The sequence below is a fragment of the Trachurus trachurus genome, assembly GCF_905171665.1.
Source record: "Trachurus trachurus genome assembly, chromosome: 21".
NCBI lineage: Eukaryota > Metazoa > Chordata > Actinopteri > Carangiformes > Carangidae > Trachurus > Trachurus trachurus.
Window position 1 is genome coordinate 24,394,848 of NC_139899.1, and position 18,504 is coordinate 24,413,351.

At 41.2% G+C, this 18,504-nt stretch overlaps 1 protein-coding gene across 10 annotated transcripts in view; it reads left to right on the forward strand.

Moving 5' to 3' along the window:
• The window catches only part of neb (nebulin), a 61,619-nt gene continuing 43,115 nt past the window's right edge, over positions 1 to 18,504 (forward strand). For 8 of the 10 annotated variants that reach the window (XM_083996761.1, XM_083996764.1, XM_083996766.1 and 5 more), the window contains exons 1-41: positions 1 to 98; positions 1,349 to 1,451; positions 4,556 to 4,600; positions 5,382 to 5,489; positions 5,635 to 5,742; positions 5,982 to 6,086; positions 6,179 to 6,283; positions 6,423 to 6,527; positions 7,577 to 7,681; positions 8,243 to 8,347; positions 8,445 to 8,552; positions 9,044 to 9,160; positions 9,485 to 9,586; positions 9,686 to 9,793; positions 9,900 to 10,004; positions 10,103 to 10,201; positions 11,453 to 11,557; positions 11,643 to 11,750; positions 11,876 to 11,989; positions 12,131 to 12,328; positions 12,427 to 12,534; positions 12,629 to 12,727; positions 12,829 to 12,933; positions 13,102 to 13,209; positions 13,323 to 13,634; positions 13,780 to 13,986; positions 14,094 to 14,198; positions 14,300 to 14,407; positions 14,503 to 14,814; positions 14,953 to 15,159; positions 15,259 to 15,363; positions 15,490 to 15,597; positions 15,715 to 16,026; positions 16,173 to 16,379; positions 16,482 to 16,586; positions 16,673 to 16,780; positions 16,898 to 17,209; positions 17,379 to 17,585; positions 17,686 to 17,790; positions 17,877 to 17,984; positions 18,089 to 18,400. In XM_083996761.1, coding sequence (XP_083852887.1) covers positions 1,377 to 1,451; positions 4,556 to 4,600; positions 5,382 to 5,489; positions 5,635 to 5,742; positions 5,982 to 6,086; positions 6,179 to 6,283; positions 6,423 to 6,527; positions 7,577 to 7,681; positions 8,243 to 8,347; positions 8,445 to 8,552; positions 9,044 to 9,160; positions 9,485 to 9,586; positions 9,686 to 9,793; positions 9,900 to 10,004; positions 10,103 to 10,201; positions 11,453 to 11,557; positions 11,643 to 11,750; positions 11,876 to 11,989; positions 12,131 to 12,328; positions 12,427 to 12,534; positions 12,629 to 12,727; positions 12,829 to 12,933; positions 13,102 to 13,209; positions 13,323 to 13,634; positions 13,780 to 13,986; positions 14,094 to 14,198; positions 14,300 to 14,407; positions 14,503 to 14,814; positions 14,953 to 15,159; positions 15,259 to 15,363; positions 15,490 to 15,597; positions 15,715 to 16,026; positions 16,173 to 16,379; positions 16,482 to 16,586; positions 16,673 to 16,780; positions 16,898 to 17,209; positions 17,379 to 17,585; positions 17,686 to 17,790; positions 17,877 to 17,984; positions 18,089 to 18,400 — 5,685 coding nt within the window. In that variant the 5' untranslated portion in view covers positions 1 to 98; positions 1,349 to 1,376. Of the gene's footprint in view, positions 99 to 875; positions 978 to 1,348; positions 1,452 to 4,555; positions 4,601 to 5,381; positions 5,490 to 5,634; positions 5,743 to 5,981; positions 6,087 to 6,178; positions 6,284 to 6,422; positions 6,528 to 7,576; positions 7,682 to 8,242; positions 8,348 to 8,444; positions 8,553 to 9,043; positions 9,161 to 9,484; positions 9,587 to 9,685; positions 9,794 to 9,899; positions 10,005 to 10,102; positions 10,202 to 11,452; positions 11,558 to 11,642; positions 11,751 to 11,875; positions 11,990 to 12,130; positions 12,329 to 12,426; positions 12,535 to 12,628; positions 12,728 to 12,828; positions 12,934 to 13,101; positions 13,210 to 13,322; positions 13,635 to 13,779; positions 13,987 to 14,093; positions 14,199 to 14,299; positions 14,408 to 14,502; positions 14,815 to 14,952; positions 15,160 to 15,258; positions 15,364 to 15,489; positions 15,598 to 15,714; positions 16,027 to 16,172; positions 16,380 to 16,481; positions 16,587 to 16,672; positions 16,781 to 16,897; positions 17,210 to 17,378; positions 17,586 to 17,685; positions 17,791 to 17,876; positions 17,985 to 18,088; positions 18,401 to 18,504 lie in introns of all 10 variants that reach the window. The other 2 variants (XM_083996763.1, XM_083996770.1) reach the window with 2 other exon arrangements.

Here is an 18,504-nt window from a genome sequence, read left to right on the forward strand (position 1 = left end):
TAGAAACCGCAGCTGTGTGCTGTTGCCCAGCGTTTCTCTGGAGGGAAGCTGGGGAGGCTTTGGCGGCTTGGGAGACTCTTTAACTTTTAAAATTACTGGTAAGCAAAGAAACGGAGAAAGAAAGAAAAAAAAGCACAACTATCCATATTTTCTACTCCCTCCCTGCATGGCTTTACTTCTGCTTGGACATCCCATCGTTGCCATGCCAATTCTTTGCTGCCATCTGGATCCAGGAAGACTAAAGCTAATTGAGGAATAAGGACTGTGGAGGCTTTGCTGCACCTTGACGGGAGTAACCAAACCAAATTCAGAGCTGCAAGACTCAAGCAAGATCAGACCGGGCCTACCTTTGGATGTTTCTGAAATTACAGCTACTGCTACAGTCTGGCCCGTCTGTCTTCTTTGCTCGGCACCTACCTGGCTATTTTGTCCTTCTACCTCAACCGCTCTACCTTTTTCTCTACTTTCCTTGACAGAGAAAATTAACATTTTAATTCAAAGAGAGGGCAATCAAGTGCTAAAAAAGGGTAGTTAGTATGCCATCCTATATTTAACCTGCACCCTCAGAAGGCATTGCATCTCCGTCTGCTAAACAGAGTCAACCAATCAGGCTGTGGCATTAGCTTACATGTCAAATAGCTGAAGCACAGTTGGGCAGCTGTCGCCAACCTTCAGCCAGGAGGCACAGTTCTTTGAGCTGTGTTGTGGCAAGTGAAGGAGGAGGGGTCGCTGTCTCACATTCAAAGGCAGAGAGGCCTGTTATAATGCACTCAGTGTCTCACCTTCCTAATCTGCCCTTCTCCCTGTGTGATTATTGATTTACACTTGTGGCACAGTCTGTGAGGTGTTTCACACATTTTTATCACTTTGTTTAGGACTGGGGGCAAATCACAAAGTCGGACTAGCAGTTTGAGACCCTAGTGGATGGCAAGTGAGGCCTTCTTACTGTCAGGAAATACTGCAGGAATCTTTCGCTGGTATGGCATGCACATTGATTTGAACATCAGTTTGTTGCTTTTGTATTCTTTTATAGCATGTGTGTGCTTGTTTATTATAATTTCTCCTTTTGAATGAGGTAAACGGGTTCAGCGGGGGGTTGGCTCTAAGCATCCTAAAATATCTCCAGTGCAGTCGTCCTTTGGCGTCTCTCCGCAGCATATGCTGTTTGAATGAAACTGTCATTTGGTGCCACTAACCTAACGCAGACAGACATTGAGGATAAATTTGCTCCGCTGTCGGATTGTACGCTTCCCCTTTAGATTTAATTTTCATTTTATGAGGCCAAAATGTTGTTGATTCAGAGTTTAAAGTGAACACATCAAAATGTCATCTGTGTGTTTTTCTGTAGGTTTTAGTTGCTCTAAAACCGTCCCAAAATGACGACAGTTGTGGAGGAGTATGTGGAATATGAGGAGGAGGAGGAGGAAGAGGTGGAGGAGACTGTGCAAGAGGTAAGTAGACATGTTCTCGCTGTGTTTTGGTACATTAGTCGTAAAACACACAACTGCTTTTTTTGTACTCTCATTACTATATATTGATATATATATTTATGATTTCAATTGAGTCAGAAGATTGAAGTAATCCACTGGGTCTGCAGGTCCAGTGGCAGGCCCTATGAATAGTTAAGTCAGTGATGATCCAGTCAGCAGTTCATGGAACCAGTCGCCCCTGTCTGCTGGTGGATCCTGTTTCAGGCAGATACCTCCTAAAGGGTTTTAAGTCCTGGATTTCCCTTAACAGCCAACTATAAATCAAAACTATTTCAAATTGAGGGGAGAATATTTTTTACCAGAGTCCTTTACAAAAAAAAAGAAAAGAAAAGAAAAGTGTAGGTAGTTTTACCTGAGCTTTATATACTTTATAGAGGACCACAACATTATAAATGGACTCCAGTGATGTAATCATTACACAACAGATTACTGCAGATTCATTTACAGCATTAGTGTAGCTGTAATTCTGCAGCAGGTCTTTTACTATCTCCTACATATCTAACCCGTTATTGAATACGGTGTTGTAATGCTTCTCAAATCATGACGTTACCCACCCTGTGAAGCAAAGGTAGTGCAGGATAGGATTACATACAATTTGGGCCTGTGCCAGTTTCTAGAAATGACCATTTTGTCTTTTTCTGCAAGTGCCCTGTTAAAAAATTCTTCTTCACATTTCACTTAAAACATATAATTTTGGATTCATCATCAATCCCCAGTAATATTTGTCTCCAGGTTATGTGGTGACATCTCATACCTGCTTGTATTTTAGGATGTTTTTGTGTGTTACATGTGTTGTGTTGTGTTGTGTTGTTGAAGGTCTCCCTGTCAGTGTCCAATGGAAGAGTGAAAGCAGAAGGCTAACCGCTTAATCCCATATTTCCTTGTGAAATAGGATTAAAGCTTGCCTTGTATTTGTTCCTACTTAATATTCGTTGATATCTCATAGGGGAGTCTGAATGATATTACAAATCTATCAGCTGTTATCATTTAACTCCCATATAACATATCAGCTTTATCAAATGGATTTACCATCTTTACATGCAAAGATGTAAATCGTTTGGGAGGCGGGACAAACAGATAGCTGCCAACTCAATACACTCTGATTTCACGAGCACTTTCATCTACACTGTGGAGAAATATGACATTGTTCTGAGTAAAAAAAGTAAGATGGCTTCTTATTTAGTCTACAGAATGGGGAGAAACATAGAGCTGCAGGTCAGATATGAAAACATGGATATGCCGAAGGACACATAATGACACACAAGACTTCTAGAAAGACCTAACACATAATGAGTAATAGTTTTATCTAACAGTGATCTACATCATGACATGAGTCATTATATACATTAGTATTTTCCTCATATCGTCTTAAAAATGACTTAACTCCTGCGGTCAATAAGGGGAGGAGTGTAGAGTTCTCTGTCTGGCATTCAGACAAATTTAGAAGTGGACATCTATGGCACATTGGCAGAGAGATGAAGTACAGGGAGAAGTAAAGAGAGAGAAAGTCAGAGAGAGAGAGGAGCAAGTGAGACGAGTCGCTGCTGTAAATTACACTCTGAGTGTGTGCTAACGTCACAGTTAGAAATTTGCTTAGGAGAGGAGATTGCATGGAAAAACCGCCTGGCGGGTGTAAGATACAGGTTGTTTTTGAATTGCTTTGTAGCGACATATAACAGGCTATAGAGTATCTCATCCACACACCTATGGTTCTCTCCTGTCTGATAGATCCAGATATCGAAGCCTCTTACAAATGTTGATACAAAAAATGATTGAGATGTTCTTTCTCTCAGCTCTGGTTGTTGCTAGATTCAAGGAATCATTAATTTAGCTTTCAAAGCCCCCCTAGCTCTTAATATTCAACCTTGTGTGACTGTAAATATTTCACTTCCCAAGCAGAGGGAAGTGCAGCTCAGGCAGGTTGCAAGTTAGACGTGCTATTCATGGAACAGTATGCAATGTGTGGGAATACTGTCACTTACTGTAGCTTGAGGTACTTGGCTTGAAAATAACCTTAGTACCCATAAATGGACGGTTTATCCCATATCCACAAGTGGTACTTATTTCAAGTGGAATATAAATATGCATAAACATTTGGTTTTAAATGTCCAGATATTTCTCAGCCAGCTTCAGCGCAATCGAAATGAATGGGATTTCATTTGTAGTGCTCAAAAGCGTTCAAGAATATCATTGGAAGTAGTAAACAAGGATGAAGAACTACTACTACCATGGTTTATCCATTGATAAGCAATCAAGATTTTATCAGACTAGTTCCTAAGAAAAAAAATCGATTGTAGAGTATTTAAATTAACAACATTTATTAGCTCTTTTCACCTCCACTGTGATATAGTTAAGGCAGAAAACCCAAACTATCAGCATTGGCCAGGTGTTGGAAATATATTTTAGTAATTTGGGTGAAGAGGCCCTTTAAAAACCAAGAGAGCTGTTGTTGGCATTGACAAGATAAAGCTGTGTAAACAGTTTGTGTATTGCCGTGTGCTGTAGCAACTGATAACGGGGACAATGACAAATCAGAATAGAATTATTGTCATGTGAGCGCCGGGTGTTTATAGACTTGGTGAGGGGATCAAAGATTTAGAGCGCGGTCAGGCTCACATAACACAGGAGATATTAATGCTCCTCTTTTCCTCTGCAGAACACAGGCTTAATTAAACCGCTGTCACAATTACTTAACAGAAAACTCATCTCTGAGGGTTTGATCTTTCTGTTAGTGACACTATTTGAGCAGAGAGTGAATCAGTTTATTACAGGTTAGAAGAAAAGTCCCTGATGGCGATGATCTCTGCTTTTATTGCAGTCGCTGCTGTTTGAGGGCGTTTGACATGACGCCGATTAATGTGATGCAAGCGTAGAGCGATTTCCCACTTATATGTTGTTATACCAGAAGTGTCAGCCACAGTAATTAAAAAAAAACAAAAAAACACCAGAGCTGTGGAAAAATCACCCTCAATCCAACAGAAGTTACTGTGCTGTTTCTCCCATCACTTTGTCCTGGCAGTTTTGAAACCACAGAGTTTGTCCTATATTTGTAATATGTTGAGCAGATAAGAACGGCGACTGTCACTGAGCACACGACTCAGTCCTTTCAGGTAAAGCACCTCCTCCCAAGAGACAACAGCTCAAACTGTGCGGGATATACCCTCCCTTGTGTTGACAATGGTGCATCCCCCTCCTTGTCTGCATGCCTGTATGGATAATCTACTGTCTGGTCATTTCATTGGAGGACATACAGTAGTGTCTTTTATCTCTAAGGCTTCAAAAATATAAATTATGCTACAAATTGTATATTCTTTTAAATCTGCATGACCATTTTCAGCATTTACAATTTCAAAAGCCAGTCTTGTCTCTGAACTATTTACTTAATTGTGGCTTCACTGCCCAGCAGATGAAATACTGCGCCCCTCAGCTTGACATTGCATGCAGCACAATGCACTCATATATACATTGTATATACTGTACATTCAGCTTTTTTCGTTTTGCTTTGTCTCTTTGTCTTGACCCTTCATCTGACAGTATCTCGGTACATAATAAAGACATTATTCTAACTCAGCTTCCATGTAGAATACATTCACTCCATATCCCTTTAAATGCTGACTTGAATCACACAAGTTATTGAAGGTGAGTGAAAAGTGTTAGAGGTTTACTACTCACACAGGCCTGAGATCAGTTTGGTGTCAAGTTTTCTTATCACCTGGATAAGATTAGATCTTTATTTAATCAAAACATTTGCATCACAGTTACAACACACCTCAAGTAATCAGTGTCTTTGGCGACTGCCTTGTTGCACATGGATGTAGTTTCACTTCTTCAAGCAGTATGTTTAGTGTAAAGTGAAGTGGGTGATTAATTGTACCATGCCCCCCCCTCCAGTCTGGATTGCCCACCAGGAAAGTCAGGAAGAAGGTCAAGGTGGATACTTCTAAGTTCATGACTCCGTACCTGGCTCACAGCCAGAAGATGCTGGACCAGTTCAGTCATGTAAGTAACACCATTTGGTTGCAGAAATAAAGGTTTTTTGTTTGTTTTTTAAATCATGGAAATCCCTTTTTACTGGAATATACTCATCATATATAATATTTTAAGTGTTGGTGTAGATTTGTTCATTTCAATATTTGCTCTGCAGAACAAGTATCGTCATGCTTATGACATGTCCAGAGGCCAGCCTCCTGCCATCACCACTGAGAGCCCTGAGATGATCCGCATCAGGAAGGCTCAGGAGCAGCTCAGTGAGGTACGAGGCCTGTGGTGAAACCGTATCTAGAAATTAAGGATGAATGTTTGAAGCTTAATAGTAATTCATTTGTAATATTACTGAATAAAACAGACCTATAGGCAGAATAATGCTAACTGTGATGGTACGAGTGTGGAGCGGAGGTGCTGAACTAATTCATTTTTGGGCAAAATAAAGGTAAAGAAGAAAAATAAAAAGATAACATATTAAGTAATCACATGTATCATCATCATCATCAGGTTAAATACCGCATGGAGGGAAACAAGGCCAGGACTGGAAGTATGTACGATGGTGAGGCCAGAGAGATCGCCCACGTCAAGCATGTGTCTGAACTGATCAGCAAGGTGAGTTATCTCAACTCGTATCGATTTACAAAAGGCTATAAAATGTGAACGTGTGACTGTTTAACACCAGTGTTGTTGGTATTCCCCTCCAGGTCCTGTACAGACAGAAGTGGGATGAGACTAAGGACAGGTACCTGCTGCCTCCTGATGCTCCTGAGCTGGTTCTGGCTGTGAAGAACGCTGCTAACTACAGCAAAGTAAGCATGGAGGCGTTCAAGCAGAGAAAGAGTTTAATGTCTGAAAACAGTGATTTTTGCTGATGTTAAAATAACATCTATCTCATGTACAATAAAAATATTATGAGTAACAGTCAACTCAACTTTACACCGTGTCCAGAAACTCTACACGGAGGCGTGGGACGAAGAGAAGACCATGTGCTACCCCTACAGCGACAGCCCCGAGCTGCGCAGGGTGGCCAAGGCTCAGGAGGTCCTCAGTGACGTAAGTGGAGTACATCTTTTTTTTTTTTTTAAATGTATGATTCAAATTTTATTGAGTTTTGAATTTTTTACAACACCAAACTGAAAACCAGCAGAAAATAAGGCAAAATTAAGATACACAATCTTATTTTGACAATAAAACATAAAGTAAAAACAATAAAATAAGTACATTAGCAGTCCACGACAGGTAAAATTAGTCCATGGTCAATATGTTAAGCAACAACACTACTGCATGTCTATTCATTGTCCCATGTGAAATCCACTGTCCACAGGTACAGTAGTCTTCCAGTAAACAGATCCCTGTATTGCACCCAGTCCACCTCCACCTTTATTTCCATACCAACCCTCCAAGAACAGCCCATAATGATCAGTGTATTCAGAGTTCACCATCATTTTTAAGAAAAAAAAAACCCTCAGTGTAAATCTACATTTGTCACATCATATCACTGATCACAGATCAATATTGCATCAATGAGCAGGATTGCAATATTGGAAGTAAAAAACACTGGTTATACCTGAACACAGACGTTCTCATCTGGTTATCTACATACAGTATACTGACATAAAATAAGATATACACATATTTACAAAATAAAATGTATAGGATCTGACCCCGATTGCTACTGTTTCTTTAAGTGTACTAATAAACAACACTGTTGATTATCATGTAGTTAATTCTGTAGAAATGAGTTTAGCTGTGTCTTTGTGCTCTTATTTCACCTGAGCTCTTCATGCCTTACACTGACTTTGCAGTTTGCCATTCAGCATCAATCAATTTCTTTCATTTTTCAGGGTCTATTTGTTTGTGCTGAGTCAAATGTATCATATGAAGCCTTTTCCATTCACAGTGCAGGCTATTAAAATGACCATTTGTGCCCCCACCCCCCCTTTCCTTTTTGACCACAACTGTTTTGAACCTTTTTCTGCTGATAAAGGGGAAGTCACCAGTCGATGTTGATACAATCTGTGCACTGAGGTCAGCTATTGATGTTGAGGAATTAACCACCTCAGTAAATTTCACCTCCTCCTCCTGCCCGTCTGCCTCCACAGATTATCTACAAGAAGGGACACCATGAGCGCAAGGCCAAGTACACCTCCTTGGCCGATCCTCCTGAGATGGAGCTGGCTAGGAAAGTGGACAAGCAGCGCAGCGATGTAAGCAACACCGCTTTAAACCGGCTCTTTATGTCAACAAATTACTTAGACAATTGAACAAAGCAGTGCTTCCTGAAAACTATATTCAGTGTAAGATGTAAAATGAAAGTGTAAGGCAAGTGTTTATACATTTTCAGAGCCCTATTCTCTATTAAAATTAACAGGGATTAGCAGGAATCCACTGTTTCACATTAACGCCTCATCACTGTGCTAATTAGGAACATGATTATCAGTTGAAATGACATTTTAGAGGCACAAATCTGCCCTCTTCACAGTGTGCTAACATGGAAACAGTGACCTCAGACACCAACCGGCACTAAGTCACTGTTTGGGGCAACTGGCCACCTGCTCTCTGATATTACTGACCATGCTAAGCTGGGAGGGAGAGGCTAACAATAGGTCTGAATTACAGGGATTCCAGTCATTCCCAAAGTGGTTTTATCAAACATGTGAAGAGATATAGTGTGTTGTTATTATCCGTATATCCTCCATACATTACTCTACAGCAAAATCCTCTTCGAAATCAGTCGTCTAATGTTGATTATTGTTCGTTCTCCACAGCTTAAGTACAAGGAAGATTACAATAAGAATGTGAGGGGTCAGTGGTGTGAGACGCCCTACTTCGACGTGGCCACGGCCAGGGTGGCGATGGACAACCTCAGCAATGTAAGAGCTGGAAAAACAGGAAACAGGACTTTTCAAAATAGTATTATTTTGGTGTAATTTTACTGTTTCTTAACTGTGAGTCTCGTCTTCTTCACAGAGAAAATACACGCAACATCATGAGGATACGAAAGACCAAATTTATTTCATGCAAACCACCACGCCGGTTTACGACGCAAACAAAAAGGCTCGCATTGCTGCTAGTGAGGTGAGTTCACACACGCACACACACACACACACACACACACACACACACACACACACACACACACACACACACATACACACACACACATACACATTAAGGTATCAGGAGTATTTTTATGTGTACTATCTCATGTGGAAGACACGACAGAGAGTTGACCCCAGTCCCAGAGCGGAGTGTGAGTCAACGCAGTGAATCCACTCTGACGCGTTCTGTTTCGTGCCCACACATGCACTGCGTGATTGAGAGGTCTACGTCTGCTTCACAGTCACTGCACGAATTCAGTGGCGTCGTTTCACCTGTTTCCAATCACAACATATCAAACTGTGCGAAGAATCAGTCCACCCACACTTTCACACACACACACACACACACACACACAATACAAACCTACATAATTCTGGGAAAACGTTATCAGTGTATCAACCGTGTGGTTACACTTTGTTCTCTCTTCTTACTGACACCGGTCTCCACATGTTTGTTTGTTTCTTTAGGTCCAATACAAGAAGGAATATGAGAAGTCGAAGGCGCAGTGTGACTACAACACGCTTCCTGCCACCGAGAATCCTCTCCTCAGGCAACTCCGATACGCTGGCACCATCCTCAGTGATGTAGGTGTCTGGAAAGGAGAAAGGAGTTATTATTTGTTTCTGTTCTGTTTTTTTTAATTTAAATAATAGATGATATTTTAGGGAAACAAATGTATATACAGTATAACAATGTGTCATCAATGGTTTGCATGTCTGATAGATAGATAGTTCCTCCATGAATGTGACTGTAAGTCCTCACATAAAGCCCCTCAATATTAATTGTTGTATGAGTGGGATAGCTGATGCCAAAAAGGATTTAATGTGTTGATTAGTTTAGCTGTTGATGCATTGTTGAGTGTTTTCTTATTTGAGTTATTGACTATTTGTTTCTTATGTCCTTTGCAGAAAGTATATAAGGCCAACTATGAGAAATCCAGGGGTTCCAGCATCAACTACTGTGACACGCCCAAGTTTCAGATGGATTCAGTACTTAAACAGTTCTCTGATGTAAGACTACTCTATGAGATGCAAGGTTTCCTTTTTTACACACATCAATTATACAGTTTTTTTTTTAATTTAACACATTTTGATTTCCCCTTTTTTTAGGCACGTTACAAAGAAAAGTATGACAATGAGGTGAAGGGCCACTACGTTGGCAGCTATGAAGATGTTTATATGCTTCACTGCCAGAAAGTCGAGGAAATGAAGAGCGAGGTAAATCTCCACATGTTCATTTCCATTTCTGAAAAGTATAATCCCCTCAGCAAGAACTGATTAAATCCTTTGTTGAACCTACTGTATCGTCACAATTATCTTGCAGCAAGCATACAAAGCCGACTATGAAGACATCAAAACGAGATGCTTCTACCCCCAAACAATCACGCCTGAATATGAAGTTTCGAAGAAACTTCAACAATGTAACGACGTGAGTAGCCTTTTTGCAATAGTAATAATAATGTATAATCATATGTCTAACCTAAATATGAGCAATGCTGTAATCATTTTTACTGTTATGGTTTACAGAAAGTTTACCGGCAACCTCCAGACAAAGTGAAGTTTACACAAGTGGTGGATTCGCCAGTTCAGGTTCAAGCCGCCATCAACGCCAAACAGCTAAGTGACGTAAGTATCACTCATGGACCAAAAGCAAGGACAAACACTAAAGGCAAATGCATATCCGTTATCGGAGTAAACTTATGGAATAGCCTTGATAATTAATTAAAAACATGTACAACTAGTACCCAATATAAAAGGATCTTTAAAATCAATGTATTGAATAAATATATAACATTAGGATAAAGTAAGCTAATTATTATTACTGAAACAATGGTTCTGCTTGTTTTGTTTTGTTTTGACATTACTTACCGTCTTCGGTTTGTAATCTTCTCACAATTTTGTTTCGTTTGTGCAATCTTTCCTTCCTGTAAATATGTAAATAGGGTAGGCATTAGAGGGATAGTTTAACATTTTGGCAAATTGGCCCATTGCCATAATCCCTATAGTTTTAGGAGTAGGCTCGTTATTGTTTTGGAGTTGTTGGATTGTGTATTTGATGAGTTTGATGAGGGAAACCAAGAAATCCCATTATCCTCTGTAGCGTAGCTCTGAGCAGCTCACGGCTCTGCTCAGCTGTTCTAAAAATAGCTTGCACCAACAATTAAAGGTAACAAACCTACTCCTAAAACTATAGGGATTATGGCAATGGGCCAATTTGCCAAAATGTTGAACTATCCCTTTAATAAGCTTTGCTCAGCCTACGCCTTTTCGCCCATATTGAACATGGAAAACTGATTTATGTGTGTATATGTTTTATGTTTTGTTGAATGGACGAATAAATTACTACTACTATAACTACTAAAAGAAAAAAATAAGTTGGGTATATCTCAGAAACTTGCATTGGATTAATGATAATATGATTAATATTCTATCATTTGAATTCCTATAGATAAGTCTTTGGTTCATATACATTAGTAAGTGAACATAATCCATATTGTCCATTTATTGACTGGAATCGCTTCAATCATCAGCTAATGGTCCGGATCAAATTTCTCCTGGATATGCAGATCACCTTAAAATGTGCCCAATCATCCACGTAGCCCAGCTGTCTTTCTGTGGGCACCATGGAAACTGGAGAACCATCTCTCTGTAGTATAAATAGCAACAAGCATTCATTTGGCCCAGAATAAACCCTGTGATCAGAGAAGGGGCTGGGGGAGGCAGGGAAGGGGACAGTGAAGTCTCAGTTAGAGCCCAGCTGGTACATCACTGCCCTCCAGTGACAGAAAATCAAAAAGCAATCTTAACAACTTACTTGAAATATGCAATAATGTTTAGATAAAACTCAATCTTATATCACTTTGCTCCTTTTTGCAGTTGAACTACAAGGCCAAGTACGAGGAAATAAAGTTCAAGAATACTCTGCCCCCAGACTATCCCTTCTTCATCCAGTCCAGAGTTAACGCTTTCAACCTCAGTGATGTAAGTAATACTCCACTCTTTAATTACATGAATTGAATTTGCATATATTATCAATTTCCTGAATGGCACAATTTTCTCCTCACAGAACTGTTACAAGTACGATTGGGAGAAAGATAAAGACAAGAAGTTTGAGGTCAAGGGCGACGCCATCTCGATCCTTGCTGCCCGTGCCCACACAAACATCGCCAGTGATGTAAGTATGCTACGATACTACTAGCCATTGTTGGATTCAGTATTACTTGTGTGTTTCAGTTACTTGTCGTGCTCAGTATTTTTTCATTAATCTGATTATTTTAACCTTTTTTTTTCTCGGTGCAGGTCAAATATAAAAAGGAGTATGAAAAGAACAAGGGACAAATGGTCGGAGCCCTCAGCATCAACGACGACCCCAAGATCATGCACTCTGTTCATGTGGCCAAAATCCAGAGTAGTGTAAGTCATTAACTTCCCTCTGAAGAACATAACTCTTTTTTTGTTTGTTTCATATGAAAAAATATAAATACATCTAATAATAAAGCCAGTAGTACAGGCAGATGAATCACCCTTCACTTTATTTATCTATTATCTCCACAGCGTGAATATAAGAAGGACTATGAAAAGATTAAGACCAAGTACCACACCCCACTGGATATGTTGTCAGTCACCACCGCCAAGAAGTCCCAGGCGATCGCCAGCATGGCTGGTTATAGGAACATCAGCAACAAATTCTTCCTGCCCTACGACAGCGTGCTGCTGGACCTGGCCAAGAAAGCCAACATCATCCAGAGTGATGTAAGTACAGACACAGACTTAACAACAAGTCTTATGGATGACAGTTTTGTTCTAACACCCTGTATTTATTATTCCTGGTTTGTTTTTCTGCGACACAGAACGAGTACAAGTCGGACTACAACAACTTAACCAAAGGTACACCATGGGTCCCCTATGGCTCCATTGAAGTGGAAAAGGCAAAGAAAGCAGGAGAGATCCTTAGTGAGGTGTGTGCGTCAGTCTCGTGACATTTTCAAAGTGAATCTTTGATGGCTGGAAGACTGTGTCACATGATGATGTTGATTTACCTGTTTCTTATAGAGAAAATATAGACAACACCCAGACACAGTTCCCTTCACATCGATCGACGACCATCCCGTCATGCTGCAGGCCAAAGTCAACCAGCTTCAGAGGAGTGATGTGAGTCCTCAGTGTTAGCGTTAAATTTGCTTTATTATAAGACAGTTTGTATTGTTACAGTGCAAGTGACCTCTGCCCTTACTGTCTTCTTTTCATTGCAGCTGTTCTACAAGAGAGGTCTCGAGGAGGTTCTTCAGAAGTACTCTCTGCCTCATGATGCCCCCGAGTTCCTCCAGGCCAGGTGCAATTCTTACAACGTCAGCGAGGTGATGCATCCTAATTCTAATAAGAGTTCACATTAAGTCATAAAATATAAATATTTTAATGGCACACTTTTTAATTTCACTCCTGAATCTGAGTTTGGCTCCCATGCCAAACTTACTGTATTCATATCCTTTCTTGTTGATAATAATATTTGTGATCTGTCATTCCAGAAAAACTACAAGCTCGCCTGGCAGGAGTTGATTGCTAAAGGTTATGACTTGCAGCCCGATGCCATCTCTGTGAAAGCTGCCAAGCAAGGCAGACATATTGCTAGTGATGTAAGTTTTCTGACATGATTTAAACCTGCCCTATATCAATACAACTTGTTGCATCATAAACTACTAATTGATTTGAACCAATAATTAGAAACGCCACATGCCCTGTGTTCTAGGTCCAGTACAAAAAGGCTTACGAGAAGGACAAGGGCCACCATGTTGGCTTCCGCAGCCTCCAGGACGACCCACTGCTGGTTCACTACATGCAGGTGGCTAAGCTGCAGAGTGACAAGAACTACAAGAAGGACTACCACATGGCCAAGCTGAAGTATCACACCCCAGTGGACATGATGAGTCTGGCTCATGCTAAGCACGCCTCTGCTGTCCAGACCTACGCTGGTTACAAGAAGATCCCTCACAACTACTTCCTTCTGCCTGACAACTTGCACCTGCAGCTGTGTCGCAACATGAACACCAACGCAAGTGACGTGAGTGACAGAGGAAGTTTTATCAGAGATTAAGCTTTATAAGAGAGATGTCTTTAATTTACTTGCAGCACTAACTACAATTCCAGTGATGTAAAATTCATTTTTCTTTAAGGAACCCTAACCCCTTTACTCTTTTACTTCACAGTTTAACTATAAACAAGATTATGAGAACTCGGTTAAGGGAAGTGGGTGGATTCCCATTGGTTCCCTGGACGTGGAAAGAGCCAAGACAGCAGCTGCAGCTCTGGATGAGTCAAAGTACCGCCAGCACCCTGACACCATCAAATTCACTAGTGTTACTGACTCCATGAACATGGAGCTGGCCAAGGCCAATGCCAAGATCATGAATATGGTGAGTAGGAAACACAGTAATATGGATATTGTGAATTTCATTGTTTTAGTCAAGTTGCTTCCTTCTCAGAATAGACATAAACTAGAGTCTTCCATGTGATTTTGCAGAAAGAGTACAAGGCCAGTGGAGAGAAGTTCGTGCACACTTACCATCTCCCTCCTGATGTCCCTGAACTGATGCAAGCCAGATACAATGCTGTCAACATCAGCCAGGTGAATTGGAGATTTCTCTAATATTTTACAGTCTTTCAACCTATATAGACATTAATTTTATTCTATATCTGTGACATAACACTGATGATTTCTTTATTTAGAATTACTACACCTACGCTCATCGTCAAGATATTCTCAAAGGACATCATGTGAAGGAAGATGCTATTTCCATTGTTGCAGCCAAGTCTTCCAGAGACATTGCCAGTAATGTAAGTTGTGCATTAGCTATTAATAATACTATTCAAATGTTACTGTATTTAGTACTGTTATTCATAATACAACCTGTTTTTTTTAACCTATACAGTACAGGTACAAGCTGGCTTACGAGAAGGCCAAGGGCCGCCATGTTGGCTTCCGCAGCCTCCAGGACGACCCCCTGCTGGTTCACTACATGCAGGTGGCTAAGCTGCAGAGTGACAAGAACTACAAGAAGGACTACCACAAGTCCAAGCTGAAGTATCACACCCCAGTGGACATGATGAGCATGACCCACGCCAAGCACGCCTCTGCTGTCCAGACCTACGCTGGATACAGAAAGATCCCTCACAACTACTTCCTCCTGCCTGACAACTTGCACCTGCAGCTGTGTCGCAACATGATGGAGATTCAGAGTGATGTATGTTTTGCCTTTTTTCACCTATGTTTGTTTTAACGTCAATATACTCGCCGCTCATATAACTGAATGGACTACATGCACAATAGCAAAGCAATATGCACTGTGATGACTGTAAACTGTTTCTTTCTATCCCCACAGAACCACTACAAATCTGATTATGACGCTTGCGTCAAAGGTTCAGGGTGGGTGCCCATTGGTTCTATTGATGTTGAGTTGGCCAAAACTGCTAAAGCTGCACTGGATGAGACAAACTACCGCCAACATCCCAGCACCCTCAAATTCACAAGCAAGAGTGACTCCATGAACATGGCTTTGGCTCTGGCCAACTCCAAGACGCTGGACCACGTATGAGTCTTCTAATTATAACATGTTGATGTGTTAATGGATGTCAGATTCTCTCACAAGGATGTTTACAAAATCCACTGTTGTTTTTCTCTCCTCTAGGCTGCATACAAAGCATCTGGTGAGAAGTTCGTGCACACCTACAATCTGCCCGCTGACTGCCCAGAGTTCCTCCAGGCTAAGTTCAATGCTCAGACCCTTAGCGAGGTTCGTTCATCGCTCACCAGATTAAATCAAAATCAACATTAGACAATGTTTAGTCAGCAAAATTGCAAACAAAAATAAATCCACTGTCCACATCTGTGTCTGTAACAATCAACTGTTTATCCACAGAGTCACTACAAACAAAAGTGGCTGGAAGATATCGCCAAGGGATACGACATGAAGCCTGATGCTATTTCTGTCCTGCATGCCAAGCACGGCAGACATATTGCCAGCGATGTAAGTAAATCAGAAATCTATTAAACATGCTGATTAATGCTTTTTTTCCACGCAACTTAAACAGTTATTGTTTTATTATCTTGACATATAACAAATTCATTTTTCTTTTTCTTTCAGGTCCAGTACAAAAAGGCTTACGAGAAGGACAAGGGCCACCATGTTGGCTTCCGCAGCATCCAGGACGACCCCCTGCTGGTCCACTACATGCAGGTGGCTAAGCTGCAGAGTGACAAGAACTACAAGAAGGACTACCACAAGGCCAAGCTGAAGTATCACACCCCAGTGGACATGATGAGCGTCGTCCAGGCTAAGCACGCCTCTACTGTCCAGACCTACACTGGTTATAGAAAGATCCCTCACAACTACTTCCTCCTGCCTGACAACTTGCACCTGCAGCAGTGTCGCAACATGAACACCATCGCAAGTGACGTGAGTGACAGAGGTTTTGTCATTAGAGAATCGTGTCTTTTGTAACCACACTGAATATTCATCGTGTGCATCATTTACACCTTTGCACAGAAGGTAAAGGTTAAAAAAAACATCACTCACCATCTTACGTTGTCTCATTGTTTCAGTGTGATTACAAGTCAGAGTACAACAACTGTGTCAGAGGACTGGGATGGGTTCCTATGGGCTCAATCGGAGTGGAGACCGCTAAACTTGGTGGTGACATTCTGAGTGAACACAAGTACCGCACTCATCCATCCAACTTCAAGTACAGCAAGCTGATGGACTCCATGGACCTGACCCTGGCTACTGCCAACAACAAGATCATGAACAAGGTGCAACATTTTTAAACAAAAAGTAGTGATCACAAAATTTGAATGATACATTAATCTTATAGACGCCATAATGAATTCCTTTTTGATGTGTTTTATCTACAGCAAGCCTACACTTCAGCCTGGGACAAGGACAAGCTGACAGTCCACATCATGCCAGATGCTCCTGAGATTCTGCTGGCCAAGGCTAACGCCATCAACATGAGCAATGTGAGGCATTTAATTATATTACAAAACTTAATTTTTCAATTGTGTAACTTCATTTAATTTAAATGAATCTGTTTGCTTTTCCACAGAAACTTTACAAAGCCGGTTTGGTGGAGATGGCCAACAAGGGCCACCACCTCAAAGGTGACGCCATCCCCATTTTGGCTGCCAAGTCTGGTACCACTATTGCCAGTGATGTAAGTTGTAAAACATCCTCCTATATTGAATGAATATTGAACATATAGCTGCTACAGTTCATATTATCAACCAGTCCAGTCTATGGGAGTGACAATGTATGTCTTTGTATGCCACAGTACAAGTACAAGCTGGCTTTCGAGAAGGCCAAGGGCCACCATGTTGGCTTCCGCAGCCTCCAGGACGACCCCCTGCTGGTCCACTACATGCAGGTGGCTAAGCTGCAGAGTGACAAGAACTACAAGAAGGACTACCACAAGGCCAAGCTGAAGTACCACACCCCAGTGGACATGATGAGCGTCGTCCAGGCTAAGCACGCCTCTACTGTCCAGACCTACGCTGGTTATAGAAAGATCCCTCACAACTACTTCCTCCTGCCTGACAACTTGCACCTGCAGCAGTGTCGCAACATGAACACCATCGCAAGTGACGTGAGTGACAGTGGAAGTTTTATTAAAGGAATTGTGTCTATTGGGCCAGAACTATCACTGAGATGTAGAATATGCATCATATGCTGCATTTATATTTTCAGTTTAAGGGGGAAAAAAAGTTAACTCATCTTACCTTTAGAACTAATATGTTTTTTTTTCATTGTTTCAGTGTAATTACAAGTCTGATTGGAACAACTATGTCAAAGGACTGGGATGGATTCCTATGGGCTCAATCGGAGTGGAGACCGCTAAACTTGGTGGTGACATTCTGAGTGAACACAAGTACCGCACTCATCCATCCAACTTCAAGTACAGCAAGCTGATGGACTCCATGGACCTGACCCTGGCTACTGCCAACAACAAGATCATGAACAAGGTGCAACATTTTTAAACAAAAAGTGGTCACACAATTTGAATAATAAATTTATCTCATAGACGTCATATTTAATTAATTTTTTGATGTGTTTTATCTACAGCAAGCCTACACTTCAGCCTGGGACAAGGACAAGCTGACAGTCCACATCATGCCAGATGCTCCTGAAATTGTGCTGGCCAAGGCTAACGCCATCAACATGAGCAATGTGAGGCATTTAATTATATTACAAAACTTAATTTTTCAATTGTGTAACTTCATTTAATTTATATGAATCTGTTTGCTTTTCCACAGAAACTTTACAAAGCCGGTTTGGTGGAGATGGCCAACAAGGGCCACCACGTCAAAGCTGACGCCATCTCCATTTTGGCTGCCAAGTCTGGTACCACTATTGCCAGTGATGTAAGTTACTGTATTGACTGAATATTGACCATATAGCTGCTGTAAGTAATATTTTAAAACAGTGCAGTTCCCGTGAGTAAGAATGTATGCCTTTGCTCCCACAGTACAAGTACAAGCTGGCTTACCAGAAGGCCAAGGGCCACCATGTTGGCTTCCGCAGCATCCAGGACGACCCCCTGCTGGTCCACTACATGCAGGTGGCTAAGCTGCAGAGTGACAAGAACTACAAGAAGGACTACCACAAGGCCAAGCTGAAGTACCACACCCCAGTGGACATGATGAGCGTCGTCCAGGCTAAGCACGCCTCTGCTGTCCAGACCTACGCTGGTTACAAGCAGGTCACCTCCCGCTACACCGTGCTGCCTGACGCCATGAACCTGGAACTGGCTCGTCACATGCAGATCATTGCCAGTGATGTATGTAGAACCAAACCAAAATCAAAAAGTTACTTACATTAATGTTGTTATTACTTCATGTACAGTTAAGTGTGCTACATTGTGAAGGAACAATGTCATTGTTA